This window comes from Hemitrygon akajei, chromosome 2 (assembly GCF_048418815.1).
Source record: "Hemitrygon akajei chromosome 2, sHemAka1.3, whole genome shotgun sequence".
In the NCBI taxonomy this organism is placed as follows: Eukaryota; Metazoa; Chordata; class Chondrichthyes; order Myliobatiformes; family Dasyatidae; genus Hemitrygon; species Hemitrygon akajei.
Genome location: NC_133125.1, coordinates 151,566,918 through 151,587,795, shown reverse-complemented (window position 1 = coordinate 151,587,795; position 20,878 = coordinate 151,566,918). Strand labels below are relative to the sequence as shown.

Here is a 20,878-nt window from a genome sequence, read left to right as displayed (position 1 = left end):
CCAGGGTCAGACACAGAGTGAAGCTCCCTCTACACTGAATCATCACACACTCCCAGGGTCAGACCCAGAGTGAAGGTCCCTCTACACTTAATCATCACACACTCCCAGGGTCAGACCGAGAGTGAAGCTCCCTCTACACTGAACCATCACACACTCCCAGGGTCAGACCCAGAGTGAAGCTCCCTCTACACTGAATCATCACACACCCCCAGGGTCAGACCCGGAGTGAAGCTCCCTCCATACTGAATCATCACACACTCCCAGGGTCAGACCCAGAGTGAAGCTCCCTCCACACTGAATCATCACACACTCCCAGGGTCAGACCCGGAGTGAAGCTCCCTCTACACTGAACCATCACACACTCCCAGGGTCAGACCCAGAGTGAAGCTCCCTCTACACTGAACCATCACACACCCCCAGGGTCAGACCCGGAGTGAAGCTCCCTCCACACTGAATCATCACACACTCCTCGGGTCAGACCCAGAGTGAAGCTCCCTCCACACTGAATCATCACACACTCCCAGGGTCAGACCCGGAGTGAAGCTCCCTCCACACTGAACCATCACACACTCCCAGGGTCAGACCCGGAGTGAAGCTCCCTCTACACTGAACCATCACACACCCCCAGGGTCAGACCCGGAGTGAAGCTTCCTCCACACTGAACCATCACACACCCCCAGGGTCAGACCCAGAGTGAAGCTCCCTTCCACACTGCCCCATCTTAAAGAGTTTTCAGACACCGAGTACTGCTCCCCCTGCACTGTCCCATCACACACTCCCAATATCAGACACAGAGAGAAGCCCCCTCTACAGTGTTCTATCAAACACTCCTGACAGCAACCACAGAGTGAAGTTCCCTCTGCACCACCCGATCACACACTGCTGGAGTCAGACACAGAGTGAAATACCCTCCACGCTGTCCCATCAGACACAGAGTGAGATACCCTCCACGCTGTCCCATCAGACACAGAGTGAAATACCCTCCACGCTGTCCCATCAGACACAGAGTGAAATACCCTTCACGCTGTCCCATCAGACACAGAGTAAAGCTCACCCTGTACCGCCCTAGTACACAGTCAAACCTGCACCCTGGTTACACCCAGGCCTCCAAACCCACATCCATTCCCTCAGCTCTGGTCCTTTCACCATTGCACCTCGGCACCACATTGACACACAGAAACTATCTTCCCCCTCCGGTGAAGGAGAGTAAGCCAATGTTTCGTATCAATAATCTTTTCTCAGCAAGTTCAAAACACTTCCAGGTGGTAAGAACCCCTGGTGGGGGGTGGGGATGACGGGGGTGGGGTAGGGACTGAGAGAACAGCAGTCCCTTCACCATCCCAACTTCGACTGTGCTGTACCCGAACCCCACCCAGTGCTCAACGACCTGATCCTTGGCCCCACGGATGCTGCTAGATTCCACGTGCATCCAATTTTACTTCAGGCCTGCAGCGTCTGCAGGACCTGGCCCTCCATTTTCGGAGATACTTCTAAGCTCGGCACGGTTTCTCCTCCCTCCCCACCACTGACGGTACCAGAGGGCAAAGCGCTCTAACGCACCGTGACTGTGACTATGACTGTGTCCGCCCTTCATGTGCCTCACAAACTTCTCCACCACCAGGAAGGCAACGATTCCGGTTAGGACCCAGAGACCCACAGACATCACATGCGAATGGTCGTGACCTGCAGGAGAGACAGGAGCAGAGTGAATAACATTCACTGTGGGACAGGAGAAAGGGGCAAATACTGGGATACTCACCCTTCCCCAGGCTGGTGGGGGGGGGGGGGGGTGGATTTGCAACAAAATATGCCAATGGGAACAGAGAGGCTGATCCGGTCCTGCAGGGAGGGCTGATGGGGGAACGCACCTTATACAGGCTGCTCTTGCACACTTGTCACTTCATTGTCCTCACCTGCTACCAGGATACATCATGTCAGTCTGTCTTACGATCAGACGGCCAGTGAGGTCCCCAGTAGAAGTCTCTTTATGCGGGGATTTTCCCCCTCTACATTGGGGATCTGGGATGGAGGGGGTTGCGTAGGGCAAGACCGTGCAACAGATTTCTGAGCCGGTTTACTGACACCCTGCCCAGGTATACCATTATATATGGAGTGTGTGAGGCTGCAGTCCCTGTCTGAGTTTCTGAAGCGGCTGCTCCTCAAGTCTAGGCTGCATTTCAGCCCCACTTTCCTAATCTACAGTCATTCAGTACGGGGGGGGGGGGGGGGGGGGGGCAGGGGAGTTACTGGGGAACAGGTCACTTGGGGGACCTGCTGGTAGGGTTTCTCCTAGGCATGGCCAAAATGGCCACTTGCAGGTCTAGAGTCGAAGGTTCTGCCTGAGCTGACTTCCTGCCCCTCTTCCAGAGTTAGTTCGTGCCCAGGCGTCCTTGGAGAGGGAGCCTGTGAAGGATACCCAGGAGTGGTGGGTCCCCCAGGGAATCAAGCATCTTCTAGATGTTAGTAACCATGTTTTAATTTGAAGTTATTAATAGTGTTGTAAACCCTGAGTTTCGTATGTATTTTGTGTTGGAATGAAGTTTTGAATGTTTGCTTAAAACAAAAAGGACAGTATTCAGACAGCATCGCTGCAGGAAGGACGATACTGACTGGGGGGCACAGCATCGAGGGAGCATCCAACTGAGGGAGTGTCTTTCTGCAAGAAAGGCAGTACAGGGGAGTGGGGTGGGCAGTACTGTGGGAGGGGCAGTGTCATCAGTCAAGTGAAATGTAAAACCAAGGCCTGCTCTTACTTCTCAAGGTGGTTAGGATGTACCACAATTTGACGGCCAATACTTTCCATTGGATCAATATCAAATAAGAGGGATAACAAAGGATTACTGATGAATGAGATACCTTACATCATTACACATCATAAGACACTTTAATGACTTCACAATACATCTCACCTAGGACACCCTCAAATACACTGCAACGGGGGAGATGTTTCAGTAACGGTTACAGGCAGATTCAAACCAGGTAGAGCCACTGCCCCATAGCTCTGAGACCCAGGCTCCGGTGCTGTGTGTGTGTGGAGTTGGTATGTTCTCACCGTTGCCGCACAGGTTTTGCCTGGGTGCTCCGGGAACTACAGATGGCTCATTCAGTGAGATTAGTAAATGAACCCAAGCAAGTAGGGAGGTGATGGGAGAATCAGACGGGCACACGAGGGGGAACAGCTCACAGGGAAAGGAGGGAGACAGATAAGATTGCTCGGAAGGTCAGCGCAGATCCGATGGGCTGAACAGTCTCGCATAAGTATCAGTTCAGAGGATCTATCCTAGGTCCAGCATGCAGCTGCCATTGGAAAGGCACACAATGTCTCGACCTTGTTAGAAGTTTGCGAAGATTCAGCACATCATCTAAAACAGTGACAAACTTCTATAGGTTTGCAGCGGAGAGCATACTTACTGGCTGCATCAGGGCCTGCTACGGAAAAGCCTACAAAAAGTAGTGGATACAGTTCAGATAATCACGGGTAAGTCATTCTCCACCATTGAGCACATCTACAAGGAGCACTACTGCAGGAAAGCAGCATCCATCTTCGAGGACCCCCCACCATACTCTCTTCTCACTGCTGCCATCTGGAAGGTGGTAGAGGAGCCTCAGTTCCCACACGAGCAGGTTCACAAGCAGTTATTTCTCAAGCATTAAGCTCTTGAATAAGAGGGGATAATTTCACTCAACGTCACTCACCCCCACACTGAACAGGTTCTACAATCTTTGGAATCACTTTCAAGGACTCTACAACTCATGTTCTCAATAATTACTGCTTACTATTTTGTGTTTTTTTTCCTCAATTGTATTTGCGCAATTTGTTATCTTTTGCACACTTGTCCGTTTTCACTGCATGCAGTTTTTCATTGATCCTATTACGCTTCTTTGTAATATCTCAGGGTATATGACGACATACAGTAGCAAGAAAAAGTTTGTAAACATTTACAATTGCCTGGTTTGCTGCATGAAATACTCATAAAATGTAGTCTGATAGTCATCTAGGTCACAATAATAGACAAACACAATCTGCCTAAACTAATAGACACACAAACAATTGTACTACTTCTTCACAATGCTGAGTACACCATTTAAACAATCACACAGTCTAGGCTCAAAAAAGTATGTGAACCTCTGGGGTAATGCCTTCTACAAAAGCTATTTGGAGTCGGGTGCTCCAATCAATGAGATTGGAGTTGTGGGTTGTAGAGATGCCCAATTCCATAAAAAAAAACAGTCAGCTTACTACAGAAACTGCTCTTCTCTATGTGCACCATGCCCCGATCAAAATAACTTTCAAAGGACCTTAGAAGAAGAATTGTACAGATGCATGAAGCTGGAAAAGGCTACAACAGCACTTCTGAAGACCTGAATGTTCATCAGTCCACAGTAAGAGAAATTGTCTACAAATGGAGGAAATTCAGTACTGTTGCTACTCTCTCTTGGAATGGGAATCCTGCAAAGATCACACCAAGAGCACAACATGCAATGCTGAAGGTGGTGAACAAGGACCCAAGGGTAACAGCAAAATAGCTGCAGAAATCTTTAGAACTTACTAATGTCTTTGTTGATGTGTCTACTTTAAGAAAAACACTGAACAAGAATTGTGGTCATGTTCACCACAGAGGAAACCACTGCGCTCCCAAAACAAACATTGCTACACATCTCAAGCTTGCAACAGACCACCTGAATATTCCACAATGCTTCTGGGTCAATGTTCTGTGGATGGATAAGACAAAAGGTGAATTTTTTGGCAGAAATGCATACTGCTACATTTGGCACTCCACACCAATACCTCAACCTCATCTCAACTGTGAAGCATGGTGGAAGGAGCATCATGGTTTGGGGCTGCTTTGCTGCCTCAGGGGCTGGACAGCTTGTAATCATTGAGGGAACAATGAATTCAAAATTGTATTGTGACATTTTACAGAAGAATGTCAGTGTAGCAATCTATTACTTGAAGCTTAATAGAAGTGGGATGATGCAACAAGACAACGATCTGAAACACAAGAATAAATCAATAACAGAATGGTTTAAAAAGAAGAAAATTCATGTTTTGGAATGGCCAAGTCAGAGTCCAGACCTTAACCAAGATACTGTGGCATGACCTAAAGAGGGCTGTTCATGCAAGGTATCCCAGAAATATTGATGAACTGAAACAATTTTGTATGGAGGAATGGTCTAAAATTCCTCCTTGACATAATGCAAGTCTGATCAACAGCTATAGGAAATGTTTGGTGGAGGTTATTACTGCTAGAGGAGGTTCTACCAGCAATGAGATACAAGGGCTCACATACTTTTCCAGTCTGGACTATGAATGATGAAACAAAGTGTTCAATAAAGACATGAGAAGTGCAATTGTTTGTGTGTTATTAGCTTAGGCAGATTGTGTTTATCTATAACTGTGACTTAGATGAAGATCAGACCACGTTATGAATAATTCAAAATACCAGGCAACTGTAAAGAGGTCACAAACATTTTCCTGCAGCTGTATGTACTTTAATGATAAATTTACTTTGAACTTTGAAAAATACACAAACCAGTAAGTCACAGAATGGAACAGGAAACAGGGCAGACAGTGGGTAACAACAAGAATGACAGTTAGTGAAGAGGGGTCAGATGGGGGCAGGGAGGTCGGTGACTGGGGGGGCGGGTAAAGTTAGGTCAGATACTGGCAAAATTGACCATAAGACGTAGCAGCAGAACTAGGCTATTCAGCCCAATGAGTCTGCTCCACTATTCTATCATGGCTGATTTAATATCCCTCGCAATCCCCTTCTCCACCCTTCTCCCTTTAACTGTTGATGTACTTACTAATCAAGAACCTATCAACCTCTGCTTATATAAATATACCCAGTGACTCGGCCTCCCCAACTGTCCGTAGCAATGAATTCCCGAGACTCATCAACCTCTGGCTAAAGGAATTCCTTCTCATCTGTTCTAAAGGGACATCCCTGCATTCTGTGGTTGTACTCTCTCGCCCTGGACTCACCCACTATAGGAAATATTCTATCCAAAAGCACTCTATCTAGGCCTTTCAATGTTCAAATAGTTTCAATGAGATTTCCCATTCATTCTTCTCAACTCCAGTGACTATAGGTCCAGAGCCATCAAATAGTCCTTATATGTTAACCCTTTCATTCCGCAAATCATCCTTGTGAATCTCCTCTGGACCCTCTCCAATGCCCGCATATATTTTCTCAGATAAGGTGCCCAAACTTGCTGACAGTATGCCAAGTGCAGTCAATACTTCAAATGCATTATACAGCCTGGCATTGTCCTTTTAGTCTTCCTGAAATGAATGCATTTGCATTCCTCACCTTACCACCAACTCAACCTGCAAGTTAACCTTCAGGGAATCCTGGATGAGGAATCGCAAGTCCCTTTAAACCTCTGATTTCAGAATTTTTTCTCCTTTTAGAAAACAGTCTACGGCTTCACTTCTTCGGCCAAAATGCACGGCCATACACTTCCCTGCGCTGTATTCCATCGGCGACTTTTTTACCCATTCTCCCAATCCTTCTGCTGACTCCCTACTTCCTCAACACTACCTGCCCCTCCACCTACCTTTGTATCATTTGCAGACTTGGCCACAAAGCCATCACTTCCACCATCCATATCACTGACACTGGGGGTGGGTGAAATCGCAGACGGTGAGGAAAGGGGGATCAGTTGGGGTAAAAGGTGGGGGGTTTGAATGAGGGCGAGAGTATACAATGGAGGGAGGAAGAGGGCAACAAAGCACAAAACTTCACTTCCATCTGTCGCTCACAGCACCGAGGCCCCGCTCCTACCTCCATGGGAGTGGCCATGACTACTATCCAACTCTTCTGCCCCAGTATGTGAGTGGTCAGGGGTCGACTGGTGGGAATGAGGTTCTGTGGGAAACATTAAGGGTGGTAAGTGAATGATCCCGTGCACCAAACCCTCCCCTATCTGGCCAACCCACCCACAGTGCAACCAATGCCCACCCCCTCACTATCAATACCCCACACAGATCAATTCATCTCCCCACCAATCCCTCCCCTCTCCACCCAACCCACCCACATTTAACCAACCCCTTTTCACTTTCAATCCCCCGCCTAGGGTCAATCCCTTCCTTCCATCTTGTATTCAAAAATCACCCAAACTCCAAACTCACTATATCTACTTCACACAATGTCCTCAACCCCATCCTTTCCTGAACCAACTCCCACCAAGATCACCTCATCTCCAACACCAACCTCTCCTGTCCAATCTGCCACCCCTCCTCCCACCCAAGGTCACCCCAACACCACCAGCTCCTGCTCCGTAACCCACCATATCCCATTTCATCCAAGGTCACTCCATTCCCAACACCACAAATGCTTCCCCTGCCAGCGTCCATCCAACACAACCCAGCCATTTCCCTCTAATCTTCCACAAAGATCACCTTAAACCCACACTACCAATCCCTTCCCTTCCCCTTTGCCCCCACCTCCCACCCAAGGTCACCTTAAACCCAACACCACCAATCCCTTCCCTTGCCCCTCCACCTCCCACCCAAGGTCACCTTAAACCCAACACCACCAATCCCTTCCCTTCCCCTTTGCCCCCACCTCCCACCCAAGGTCACCTTAAACCCAACACCACCAATCCCTTCCCTTGCCCCTCCACCTCCCACCCAAGGTCACCTTAAACCCAACACCACCAATCCCTTCCCTTCCCCTTTGCCCCCACCTCCCACCCAAGGTCACCTTAAACCCAACACCACCAATCCCTTTCCTTGCCTCTCCACCTCCCACCCAAGGTCACCTTAAACCCAACACCACCAATCCCTTCCCTTGCCCCTCCACCTCCCACCCAAGGTCACCTTAAACCCAACACCACCAATCCCTTCCCTTGCCCCTCCACCTCCCACCCAAGGTCACCTTAAACCCAACACCACCAATCCCTTCCCTTGCCCCTCCACCTCCCACCCAAGGTCACCTTAAACCCAACACCACCAATCCCTTCCCTTGCCCCTCCACCTCCCACCCAAGGTCACCTTAAACCCAACACCACCAATCCCTTCCCTTGCCCCTCCACCTCCCACCCAAGGTCACCTTAAACCCAACACCACCAATCCCTTCCCTTGCCCCTCCACCTCCCACCCAAGGTCACCTTAAACCCAACACCACCAATCCCTTCCCTTGCCCCTCCACCTCCCACCCAAGGTCACCTTAAACCCAACACCACCAATCCCTTCCCTTGCCCCTCCACCTCCCACCCAAGGTCACCTTAAACCCAACACCACCAATCCCTTCCCTTGCCCCTCCACCTCCCACCCAAGGTCACCTTAAACCCAACACCACCAATCCCTTCCCTTGCCCCTCCACCTCCCACCCAAGGTCACCTTAAACCCAACACCACCAATCCCTTCCCTTGCCCCTCCACCTCCCACCCAAGGTCACCTTAAACCCAACACCACCAATCCCTTCCCTTGCCCCTCCACCTCCCACCCAAGGTCACCTTAAACCCAACACCACCAATCCCTTCCCTTGCCCCTCCACCTCCCACCCAAGGTCACCTTAAACCCAACACCACCAATCCCTTCCCTTGCCCCTCCACCTCCCACCCAAGGTCACCTTAAACCCAACACCACCAATCCCTTCCCTTGCCCCTCCACCTCCCACCCAAGGTCACCACATCCTGCACACCACAGGTGCTTCCCCACCCATAACACCTTCTGGAAAAATTCAACCTCTCCAACACCTTTCCTCATCGAGACCCTCCGCCAACACCCGAAGCTGCTTCACCAACCCTGCCACCGCGACCCTGACCCAGCCCAACGGTGCCTCACCCAGTGCGTGAGGGATGAGGTGGAGGAAGGCATCCCCCAGCAGGCCTCCCGAGGCGAAGCTGAGCAGCACCTTGAGCAGGTTCTTGTGCTTGGAGGCATTGGACTCGACGGGGATGAAGAAGAGGATGAGGAAGGGGACGCCGCTGATCAGCAGGGTGGCTCCAATGGCCTGTGGGGTACAGAGAGACTCGGGCATTACAACAGGCTGCGTCTTTTCTCCAGTGACTCTTAACCATGGGTCAGGAGCTAGCTACAGGGCCACCCCAGGGCAAAGGATCAAACCCCATTACCAGCACAGGTTGGAACTCTCTGTGCAGAGCGCTGAGGGTATGGAAGGGGCAGGGGAGCACTCGTGTGGGAGTGGCAAAGGAGGGTGCACTGAGCCTCGGAGGGCGTGATGGGACGGTGTAGAGGGAGCTTCAGTCTGTGCCTGACACTGGGTCAGGCTGGTAATGGAGGGAGCACTCATCTTTGGGTAACAGGGGGGGTGATGCAACTGGACTACATATGGAAACATGGCTCACTGAGAAAATGTCACTGTCAGGACAAACTGTGGCAGTGCAGTTAGATGAAAAACTACCAACACTCTTCTAGGACTGGACGATACGTGTTGAGCTGCTCACCATAACACCATTAATGCTCGGGATAGTGTCTCTGAACTCAAACATTGTACTTCCCGCAGAGACAGTGGGAAGTGAGGCTCGTTCCCACACTGTGTGACGAGACTCAAACTGAAGGGAGAGGAGTTGTGTATGTACTGCTCTACGAAATCACACACGGTGACATCATGCGTGTATTCTGCACTGAGGTCATAGACATGGTGATGTCACATGCATCGTGCAACGAAAGTTCACAGGCACAGTGATGTCATAGTCAGAACGCAACAGTACAGTTGGTAGGACATGCATTTAAGGTGAGAGGATAAAGCTTAAAGGTCATGTACAGAGCAAGTTTATTTTTAAACAACACAAGGGGTAGATGCCTTAGAGCGGTCGGTTGGGGGCTGTGACGGATGCTGATACAAGGTTGTTAGACACGTGAACGGACAGAGAATGAAGTGACATAAATCACATGCAGGTAGAGGAGACTCCGTTTAGTGTGACACCATGTTCACTACAAGACACTGTAGACCAGTCTGTGATAGATACGGGCCAAACCAGGTCGGCAATTCAGTCGAGCGGGGACAAAGGGCCTGTTTCCGTACTGTATGACTCTAAGACACTGACCTGTGTCCACAGCTCCATGGGTTTGCTCTCCTCCTTCCCAGATTTCAGCTTCTCCTGCTCCGCATCCACCTTCCAGCGGTTCTTCCCCTGGGAATGGGTGGGATGATCATCGGGGTAGGAGTGGCCAGTGAGCTCGTCTCCGTGAGAGTGGCCATGGTGATCATGTGAGTGACCATGGTGGCTGTGGGAGTGGCCGTGATGCTCTTCTCCATGAGAGTGGCCGTGGGAATGGGAATGGCCGTGATGTTCTTCTCCATGAGAGTGGCCGTGGTGGTTGTGTGAGTGGCCGTGGGAATGGGAATGGCCGTGACCCTCCGCCAGATGCAGGACCAGCCCGCAGAGGAGGCAAGCAAGGAGGAAGGATGCCCCACTGGGACGCTGCCACCTCCGGGACACAGACATGGCCCTCTGTCAATGCACCACGATCCAGACAAACACTGCAAGGCAAAGAGTAGGAGTCAAGCACGAGAGATACGGGATGCAGCAAACCCTCCCGGGATCCACCATGGCTCTGGGGATCCAGCACACTGGGTGTGCGTGCTCCTTCCTGAAACCAATCAGCGGTGGTTCCCATCCAATCTCAGGTTAGCAACATTCAGAAAGACAGTTTGAATAACTACAGGCAGTCCCCGGGTTACGTACGAGTTCTGTTCCTGAGTCCGTCTTTAAGTCGGATTTGTACGTAAGTCGGAACAAGTACATCCGGTATTATTTAGCGTCAGTTTGTCAAACGTTTGTCTTAGTATATAGTATATATTTTACCTTTCTATGCATATAAAACACTTAAGAAACTTATGTATTCCAATAATTAAACCACTGCGTTGCTTAGTAATAATTGTAGCTTTCATCAGGGCAGGGCGTTTCACATGTTCCATTATTCTCACATTATCCGTTATCCTTTAAAATTGTTCCGATCGTTGACTGACTATAGCCTAACGCTTTTCCAATGGTGTTTCACGTCTTTCCAAACACTTTGTTATTTCCACTTTATTTTCAAATCGTGATCACTTCCCGTCAATAGAACAGAAACACTAGGGGCGGCGGGTCCCGAGCTCCGCCAGCTCCCGAGATCCGCTGGGTTCTAAGGACCACCGCACTGAGACAGGCTAAATGGGACAAATGGGGGCTGTGCTGGGTTTGGGTATTTGATCCTCCACAATATTCCGTGTGGGAATTTAAACTGGAGGTGGCAGTGTTTTTTTCACAAGGTCGAGTTGTGAGCTTGACATCAACCCAGCACGAATGGTACAGGAGTCACCGGATCAACACCAACCCCGGCAAGGGAGCGGTCTGTCACTGGATCGAACTCACTGATCTCACTGTGCCACCAGCCGACTGGAATGGAGGGAGGGGGCGGGGTCAGGGTGAATCTTACTAAGAAAAATTTAAGCCAAATACGAAGTTAAACAGTGTCAATGGCAACAGTGGCGTACAGCGTCGTGATCCAACTTAAAATGGCGGACGGCGTTCTCCTTCCTCAGTTCGTAAGTACGAGTTGTCCGTGAGTCGGACGTTTGTAACTCGGGGACTACCTGTACATGGATAGGAAGGGGTTTAGAGGGATATGGACCAAATATGGGCAAACGGGACAAGCTGTGGTCAGCGTGGATGGAAAATAACAATAAGAGACGTGGTGGATGCTTCCTACAACTGTCCAGTCCAGAACCAAGGGCGACTCTCAAAATATGAGACAGCAACTCATCACTGAGATGAGGGGGCCACTGAGAAGAACAAGGACGAGATGGCAGCGTGATCGGACGAAGCGGCCTCTCTGGGTCCAAACAAAGGTGTAACTGTCAGTCCTTAATGTCTTCTTTTAATGATCACAAAACACCGCTGGATATTAAAAATCGAGCACGGCAAGTCTACCCCGCAGGCAATTGCTCGATAGGTGTGGAGATGAACTTGTTCCAGCCTGCTTTAACCACCCATGGAAGGTGTCAAAGGAGGTACATGATTCAGCAAACGGTGAAAAGGATTGGCTTGGGTATTTTTATTGAGACTTCAAGACTCCATTGGACATTGATGAAGAATTCTGCAAGTCCGATACACTGGTTCATTGGCAAGACCAACAATGGGGAAGCTGTGTGGCTTTGGTTGTTATATGGGCCAGGCCCCAATACTGCAGGATCGCCTGCTGCAGCCTCCCAGGAAAGGAGACTCCAGTGCTGGGTTGGCGGCTGGCTTCCCCGTGACCCCCCCCCAATCGGTGCTGCCCTCCAGTGTTCGCTCCTGGGAGGACAAGCTGCACTTGCCTGAGATGAGGAACTGCTTTGGTTGTACTTGCAAAAATGTAGCTCGAGGACAACATCCATGTACCATCAACCTACGGGCCATGACGTTCTGGGACTTGGCCTATATTATTATTAATTTCTAGCAGTTTTTGTACCTGTATGTTTTTCTGCTATCAGAATTATATGTGCTGCAGGTACTACGTAGGTACGACAGCTGGCACTATGTTTGCACCTTGGCCCCAGATGGACACTGTTTCATTGGAATGTGTTCATGTACACGGTTTAATGAAAATTAAACTTGAACTTGTATTTCTTCAGATGGGTGTTGGTGAATTCTCTACCCAAGGGACTCAGTGCTCGGGATCCAACACCCAGGGATTTGATCTCATGAAGCTACTGCATTCTGCTCTTGCAGAAGGGGGGGATTTGGCGTAGTGGTAATTACCCCTGGATCAGTACTCCAGAGACCCAGTCATACGCTGGGGAAATGAGTTTGAATCCTACCATGGCAGATGGTGAATTTGCATTCAATAAAAATATCTGAAGACCATGAAATCATGGCGTAAAAACCCATCTGGTTCATTAATGTCCTTTAGGGGACGGATCCTGCCGTCCTTAGCTGATCTGGCCTATACGTGACTCCAGACCCACAGTCATGTGGCTGGCTCGTAAATGCCCTCTGGAATGGCCTGGCAAGCCATTCAGTTGTACCCAACAGCTGAAAAGAAAATAATAAGGAATGTACGCAGACAGACAAACCGGCATTGACCTGCGCACTGGAAACGACAACGGCAAAACCAGCCCTGTTGACCCTGCAAAGTCCTCCTTACCGTGAGACAGCCTCCCAGCTTTGGAGGCAACAGCCTGACATAGTTGTACTGACAGAATCAGACCTTACAGTGAACATTCCGGACCCCGCCATCACCACTCCCCGGTACGTACTGCCTCACCGGCAGGACAGATCCAGCAGAGCTGGTGGCACAGTGGTGTACAGTAGAGAGGGAGTTGCCCTGGCAACTCTCAACATCGACTCTAGACCCCAAGAAGTCTCATGGCACCAGGTTAAACATGGGCAAGGAAGCCTCCTGCTGATTACCACGTACCGTCCCCCCTCAGCCGATGAATCAGTACTTCTCCACATTGAGCAGCACTTGGAGGAGGCAGGGGCACAGAACGTACTCCGGGTCGGGGGTTCAATGTCCATCACCAAGAGTGGCTCGGTGATACCACCACAGACCGAGCTGGCTGGGTCCTACTGGACACAGCTACCAGACTGGGACTGCAGAGGGTGGTGAGGGAACCAACATGAGGGAAAAACACAGCTGACCTCACTCTCACCAACCTGCCTGCCACAGAAACATCTGTTCTCAGTTAAATTGAACAAAACCCCTGTTTGCAAGACTCATTGTGAGCAAAGAGTTGGGGCTGGATATTTTTTTTACAAGGCACTATTTACACGAAAGCAGCATCCATCAGATCCAGGCCATGCCCTCTTCTCGCTGCTACGAATGGGCGGGAGTTACAGAGGCCTAAAGTCCCACACAATCAGGAACAGTTATTACCCCACAACCATCAGGCTCCTGAGCATTCACGGATAACTTCTTTCACCACACCTCTGAACCGACTCTACGACCTACAGGCTCACTTTCGTGAACACTTTACAACTCATTTTCAGTATTTGCAGTTTGTCTTCTTTTGCGCAGTGGTTGCCAGAATTTGTCTGTTTATGTATAGGTTTTCGTAAAATTCTGCTGTCTTTTGTTTTTTCTGGTAAATACCTGCAAGAAAATTAATCTCAAGGTAGTATATGGCAACATTCACATACTTTGATAATAAATTTAATTCGAACTTTGAATACATCAAAACCAGGTTTAATATCACCAGCACGCTGGGAAATTTGTTTTGCGGCAGCTCCACAATGCAATACGTAATAATAAAAACTACAGACTGCAATCAGTATAGATGAAAAAGCAAATTAAATAGGTAGTGCAAAGAGAGACGATATACTGAGGAAGTGTTCATGTTGTTTTGTGACCACAGAATGGTGCAACACAAGAAATCACTACAAGTTACAATTTAAAAACTAAAATAAATACATAATGAACAGTGCGGTCGGACTTGCCCCAGATGGTGAGGCTCCTCAATATGGACCCTCTCTTGAGGCACTGCGTTTTGAAGATGTCGATGGTGGTGGAGGGGATATCATACGGACATTTGTGTAACCCGGGGACCCAACTGTATCCAACACTGCAAGAATCTGTGTAGTTTGTCCGTTCACCCTGTGATTGCGTGGGTTTCCTCCCGCGGTCTAAAGGTGGGTTAACTGGTCATTGTCAGTTCCTGTGATGAGGCTAGGTTTAACTGGGTGGACTGCTGGGTGGCGTGGGTCGATGGGTCGGAAGGATCTGGTCCACACTGTATCTCTAACTAAAATAAACAAACTGCAGCAAGACGTTCTTGCTCCTGCACTCGAAACTTGACACAATAAACCCCAGTGTCGCATCATTTTCACAGCTTGCTGCACCTGCCTGTAAGTGTCTTCTGAATGTCGATATCGTACCTATCTCAACCACTTCCTCTGGCAGCTTGTTCCAGATACCAACTGTTCTCTGTGTGCAGCTGTCCCTCGGGGCCCTTTTCAACCTTACCCTGGGAAATTGAGGGCATAGGTCAAAAGGTATTCACCTCATCTCTACCCCTCAATATTTTATACACCTCTATAAAGTCATCCCCCAGTCTTCTTCGCTCCCAATCCACCCAGCCTCCCCCGCCCCCATAACTGTGGCCCTCAGGTACAAGCAGATCCCTGTAAATCTTCCCTGCACTCTTTCTGACAATGGCCTCTCTCTTAACAACAGACTCTGGCATTTACTGTCAGGTGGTAGTTCCGGTCTGTTGTTCACCGTTTACGTGGGTTCATACTGCAGACCGACCGGCTGTTTCAGCCCACCTCATCCATGCTGACTCTGATAGCTATGTAGCTATTAGATCCAAGTCCCTCTTTAACGTACTTGTTCCCTCCTCCACCACTTCACTTGGCAGCTCATTCCACACACCCACCACCCTCAGTGTGGAAAACCTACCCCTCAAGATACCCCCTCACCTTAAACCTCTGCCCTCTAGCCTCAGGCTCCCCTATTGTGGGGAAAAGACCATCTACCGTATCGATGCAGGTCACCCCTCAGCCCCCTTCATTCCAGTGACTAAAAAGGTTACATTCACCACACCTCCAGTATTCAAAGCCATAAGACATATGGCGGAATCAGGCCATCCGGCCCATCAAGTCTGCTCCGCAACCATTCCTTGTTCTATAGAACTTAGGAAGATGACAGCCACCATGGTTTCCTGGTTCTGTCAGCTCTTGTTCAAGAATACCAGCATCGAAGGGGAGCTGCTGGGCACACGGGAGAGAATAAATTGTGGAGATTCAGTGAGGCAAGAGGAAAGGGATGGTTCTGCAGAAAGCTGGTACGGATCTGATGGACTGAATGGCCACACCTTGGGAAAAATAATTAAGCAAATCAGGTTCTGAGAAATCAAGGCAGTGACTGATAATCGAGAGGCAAGAGATGTGTTTGGTGGAATCTAGAGCAACACACTAGTCGGTCAGCATCTGTGGGGGAAATGGGCAGTCATTGTTTCGGGTCAAGACCCTTCCTCTGGAAGAGAAATGGCCCTCATCTGACACCTCCCAGTCTCTATTGCTATACTCACCCACCTGACCATCATCCCTGAATCTGTGGAATTGTGGACTCGGGGATTATCATGTATTGCACTGTACTGTTGCCACTAAATTAACAGATTTCATGACATATGCCGGTGATGTTAAACCTGATTCTGACTCTGATACAGTAACATTCAGAACTGCAGTCAGAATGATGTTCAGCTTAAGAATTCTTGGAGCTCTGGTTACCAATAATAAGCCAGTTCCCCCAGGATCTCCCTACTCCATCACAATTCAAATCAGTGGAGGTGTGGCCAGTGAATAAACACCCCCAACATTCACACATTAATGTGCCAGACAGAATCCATTCCAGTGAGGTAAGGAAATGGGATTGAAAAGATGATTGTATCATGGCCTGGTAAAGCTCAGGAGCAGAAAGAGTGGGGAATGCGGCCCAGTTCATCACAGGCAAAACCCTCCCATCATGGAATACATTTATAAGGAGCATTGCCCAAAGAAAGCAGCATCCATCATCAAGGATACCCAATCCGCCACCCCCCACCCCCCATCTATGCCATGTTCCTTTCTCGCTTCTACTATCAGGCAAGAGGTACAGAGCCTTAACTCCCACACCAGCAGGTTCAAGAACAGTTATTACCCTACAACCACCAGGCTCCTGAACCAGCAGCTACAGCTTCACTCCCTCAATGCTGAACAACCTATAGTCTCACTTTCAAGGACTCTACAATTCAGTATTACTTATTTACAATTTGTCTTCTTTTGCATATTGGTTGTTTGTTTATAGTTTTCATAAATCCATTTGTATTTCTTTATTTTCCTGTAAGCACCTGCAAGAAAACTTCTCAAGGTAGTATATACTTTAAAATTTACTGTTACTGTCTTTTTTAAATGCATCTTTTACAATTGCAAGACCTTCTTTAAGAACGTAAAGTACTGCAGGATTCCCCCATCGACAAGTTACTCGCTGGCAGAGAAACTGAAGGAACTGAAAGTGTGCAGTCTATTAGCAAGTGACTGTTGTAGTCACTTTTCTTGTGATGGCAAGACACTGTTGGACATCGTTAATATGGAATGCTGAAATTTCAGATAATTGGTCTATTGGCAAGCGGTGGGGGCGGACAGCAGGAGAGCTGTGTGGCCTCAGTTGTAGCAAGGACTAGGCCTCAAGCCGGGGTGTCACCTGCTTGCAGCTGCCCAGGGGAGAGGCGGAGTCGGTATACTCCACCAGTGTGGCGCGGTGAACATGCTGCCATCAGTGCTGCCCTCTAGTGTTCACTTGGCAGAAGACAAGCTATATGGTGTTTGCAGACTGCTGCGACATTGATGAACTCAGTCTCGGACAATTTTTTGTGTGTATGACTGTACTTCACTGCTGTCTTTTATCGGTACGTACTCTGTGTGCCCATTACTGTGTATGACTACTAGCACGCTGCTTTGCACCTTGGCCCCGGAGTAACACCGTTTCGCTTGACTGCATTCATGGATGGTTTACTGACAATTAAACTTGAAGTTGAGATTTCTCCAGGGATTCACTGGCTGAATCGGTGTCGTCTATCATACAGCAGAGAAGGCAACATATTAAAGCAAAAAAAGAGAGACCAGGATTTAGGTAGCACCCTGCACAGCCTTGGTCAGCAATTAAGTGTATTTGAAGTGAAGTCATAGATGTAATTTGGCCTGTGCAACCCAAACAAGCAGATGACAAGCAGCAGATGACCTGGTTCACTGATACAGATTGCAGAAGATATATTGGACATGGACCTGGGAATAATTCTGCTGTTCTTCTACAAAGAAGAGAGGGGTCCCCATCTGTCCGTGAGGACAAGGCTTTGGTTTCACAGTTATAGAAAAGTACAGCAGGGAAACTAGCCCTTCAACCCACCGAATCCACATCAACCACTTATGCCAATGCCATTTTATTCTCGCCTCATTCCCATCAACTCTGCCCCAGGAGACCGAGGAGGTTTGGCTTGTCACTCCAGCAGATGTACTGTTGAAAGTGGTCTGGAATGGCGATCCGAATGCGCAGGAATGTAAGGGGCTTCAGACAGTCGTGAACCCAGCCCAATACACCACAGACACATCCCTCCCCACCACTGGAATCATATACAGGAGGCAATGCTCAAGAAGGCAAAATCTAAAGACCACGCCATCTCCATCACAGCATCTTCTTGCTGCTGCCATCAGACACGAGGTATAGAATCCTCAGGTCCCACACCGGCAGGTTCAAAACCAGCGACTTCCTTTCATCCATTCATTTTGTGAAACAACCTGCACAACCCTAATCACTACTTCAGAACAGCAACACTAGATAGATAGATAGATAGATAGATACTATGACTTTTTTCTTAATTCTCATTCTTTTCCTTCTTGTATAATTTATATTCAATTTATGTGCTGTGCCTCTAATGTGATGTGTCTGTACTGCTATTGTAAGCAAGACTTTCATTGCAACTGTGCATATGGTTATTACCTCAAACTGGATTCTCTCTTCTCTATCAGCCAACTACACAGCAGGGGCAACGTACAGTTAATCTACTGACCCTGACCTGTGGGAGGAAGCTGAGCACCCTGTGGAGAACAAAGTGGTCACAGGAATATGTACCAGCTGGCAACAGAATCGCCTCAGTCCCATTACCCCACTTATTTCCCCCTAACCATTGCATCAAAGAATTTACCCTGACTTATCGTATTTTACCGTAGAAGAATTTTGTCGCCAATTTACTGTGAGAGACTTTACTCTGTTAGGGAACAGGAATAAAGACAGACCTCAGTATAAGATTTAAAACGTGATCAGAGGGAACCATTGTCTTACAACTCCGCCAAAATCAGGTTACATCATAAATTTATACAGCAAACATTGCAGGACACAGAAGCAAAGCCAGGAATCTCTATAGCTGGAGCAGGCCACGGTCTCAGTTCAGTGCAGAGATGGGTAAACATCACGGAGCAGTGAACAGAACCAGCCCATCCCTCGCCTCTGGTACTGACACCCTGATCTGCCCCGCCCGGCGCATGAATCGTCCAAACGTCGGGTTATTCCTCACTCTCGGGACAGCTCTGGGGCCGACTCCGCCGCCATGATTCAGCCCGCACCCGACCTTTCCATTTCGGCCAAGCACTTAAAATCAATCAGATACCGGGACTTTCCTCACTCCCGCCTCTGCCATGCCTCTCCATTGTTACCAGTGATTGTTATTAATAAGGTGTTTAGTAAGTTTCTTTGTTTTGTATTTTGCTGCTGATGGGTAGTCGCTGGGCAGCGCCAATGCCATCTCAACCCAGCATCTCGATACGACCTACAGCCCTGTGAAAGACTGAACATCTCCAACAAATGACACCAACAGTTGGGCACCTCTCTAGCAGTTCACACTCATGTCAGCTGAGATTTGTATGCTTTCTGGGTTAGGCATGAAGCTCCTCTACCTCACGGTGAGCTTTACCAGGGGTGCATATTTGGGACTTGCAGGGAGCTATACAAATGCAATTCCTTGTTCTTTTGTTTTAACTTGTAACTTCCAAAGTCTACAGGTGTGGAGAGTTACAGTCAGGGTGCAGGTAGATGGAGCGAAGGTTGAAAATGTGGACAGCACAGATTAGAGGGGCCAAAAGGCCAGTTCTGAGCTGTTGTGCACTATGATTGCAAATTCAAATGAAATTCAGGCATGTGCATGCACCATGTGGCCCGTTTTGATGTATACTCAGCTTGCTGGCTTCTGTACATTAGAAAAAAAGCAAGAGTGCAAAGCTGCCACGCTGCCAGACCTGTGGGTATGGCAAAAGTTGCAAATCACAAGCCAGCTTCTCAACAAATTTTCCGGCATTATATAAACGTTTGCCCTAAAAAAAATCCCACACCTTCTGGAGCACACGCAAAATACCTCAGGTGGAATATTAAATAACTCAGTTGGGGGGGGGGGGGGGGGCTGATAAGTTGCTGCGGCAGGCAGTTTGCCAATTGCTGATAAACTTAACCTCGCTCCAAAATCCTCCACTCTCAGCACTGGCTTGGCGAGTGGCGGAGGGGGGGGGGGGGTTGGGGAAGTAAAACACTGAGGCACGGAATGATCCCAGTGCCTGTACCAGTGCAACCAACGTCCGAAAACTCTACACCAATGCAAACTCCCTTAAGACCCTGCACCAATGCAGCCAACCCCCAAGACCCCCCACAAGGACTTGCACCATGCAACCAACACCCCCCCATACCCTTCACCAGAGCAGCCAGCCCACAAGAACCTACCCCAGTGTTGCCAACCCTTCAAGACACTGCATCTGTACAACCATCCCCATCCAAGACCCTGTAAAAGTACAGCGACCCCCTTCCGACCCTGCACCAGTGCAGCCACTGGCCCCCGAGGAATGGTGCGGTTAAGGGTGCAAACAGAATTTTTAAGTGTCCTCCTTGTTCTTGCCGCCGACCAAAGCCCCTTACCTGAAACAGACGTGGCACTGCCGCCGGAGAGTCAGAAGCCCGGCGCTGTGAAGATACCGCGAGACGCCGGCCGCGTGTGACGTCGCGAGAAGAGAGTGAGAGGAGGCTCTGTGTCACGTCACCCGCCCCGCATCATCATTCCTCACCACCCTCGGCCAGGTCCTGCGAGTCTACCCCGCATCAATACGACCAGCCACTGGAACCTACCTCCAAGCTCCGTGCGTCTGCCCCTCACCAATATGGCCCTCTGGAATCACCTCCGCCCCGCTCTGCTCGCCTGCCCCTCACTAACATGGCCACCTACCGGACTCACCTCCGCCCCGCTCTGCTCGCCTGCCCCTCACTAACATGGCCACCCACCGGACTCACCTCCGCCCCGCTCTGCTCGCCTGCCCCTCACTAACATGGCCACCCACCGGTAATATGACCCCGCTCCTCACTGCTGCTTTCCCTCGTCAAGATGGCCTCTCTAAGACATGGTGATGCCAACCTCTTTCCTCCTCCCCA

The 20,878-nt window shown here is 49.3% G+C and overlaps 1 protein-coding gene across 2 annotated transcripts in view; it reads right to left on the bottom strand.

Annotated features, from left to right (window-relative positions):
* LOC140716900 (zinc transporter Slc39a7-like) overlaps positions 1–20,649 on the bottom strand; it is a 30,517-nt gene extending 9,868 nt beyond the window's left edge. Inside the window, exons 1-5 of one of the 2 annotated variants that reach the window (XM_073029993.1) lie at positions 20,579–20,649; positions 10,021–10,457; positions 8,795–8,963; positions 6,789–6,872; positions 1,561–1,683 (exon numbers count right to left, since the gene is read on the bottom strand). In XM_073029993.1, the coding sequence (XP_072886094.1) occupies positions 1,561–1,683; positions 6,789–6,872; positions 8,795–8,963; positions 10,021–10,422 (778 nt within the window). In that variant the 5' untranslated portion in view covers positions 10,423–10,457; positions 20,579–20,649. Of the gene's footprint in view, positions 1–1,560; positions 1,684–6,788; positions 6,873–8,794; positions 8,964–10,020; positions 10,458–20,371; positions 20,557–20,578 lie in introns of those variants that run through there. The other variant, XM_073029984.1, reaches the window with a different exon arrangement.
* Positions 20,650–20,878: the final 229 nt, after the last annotated feature.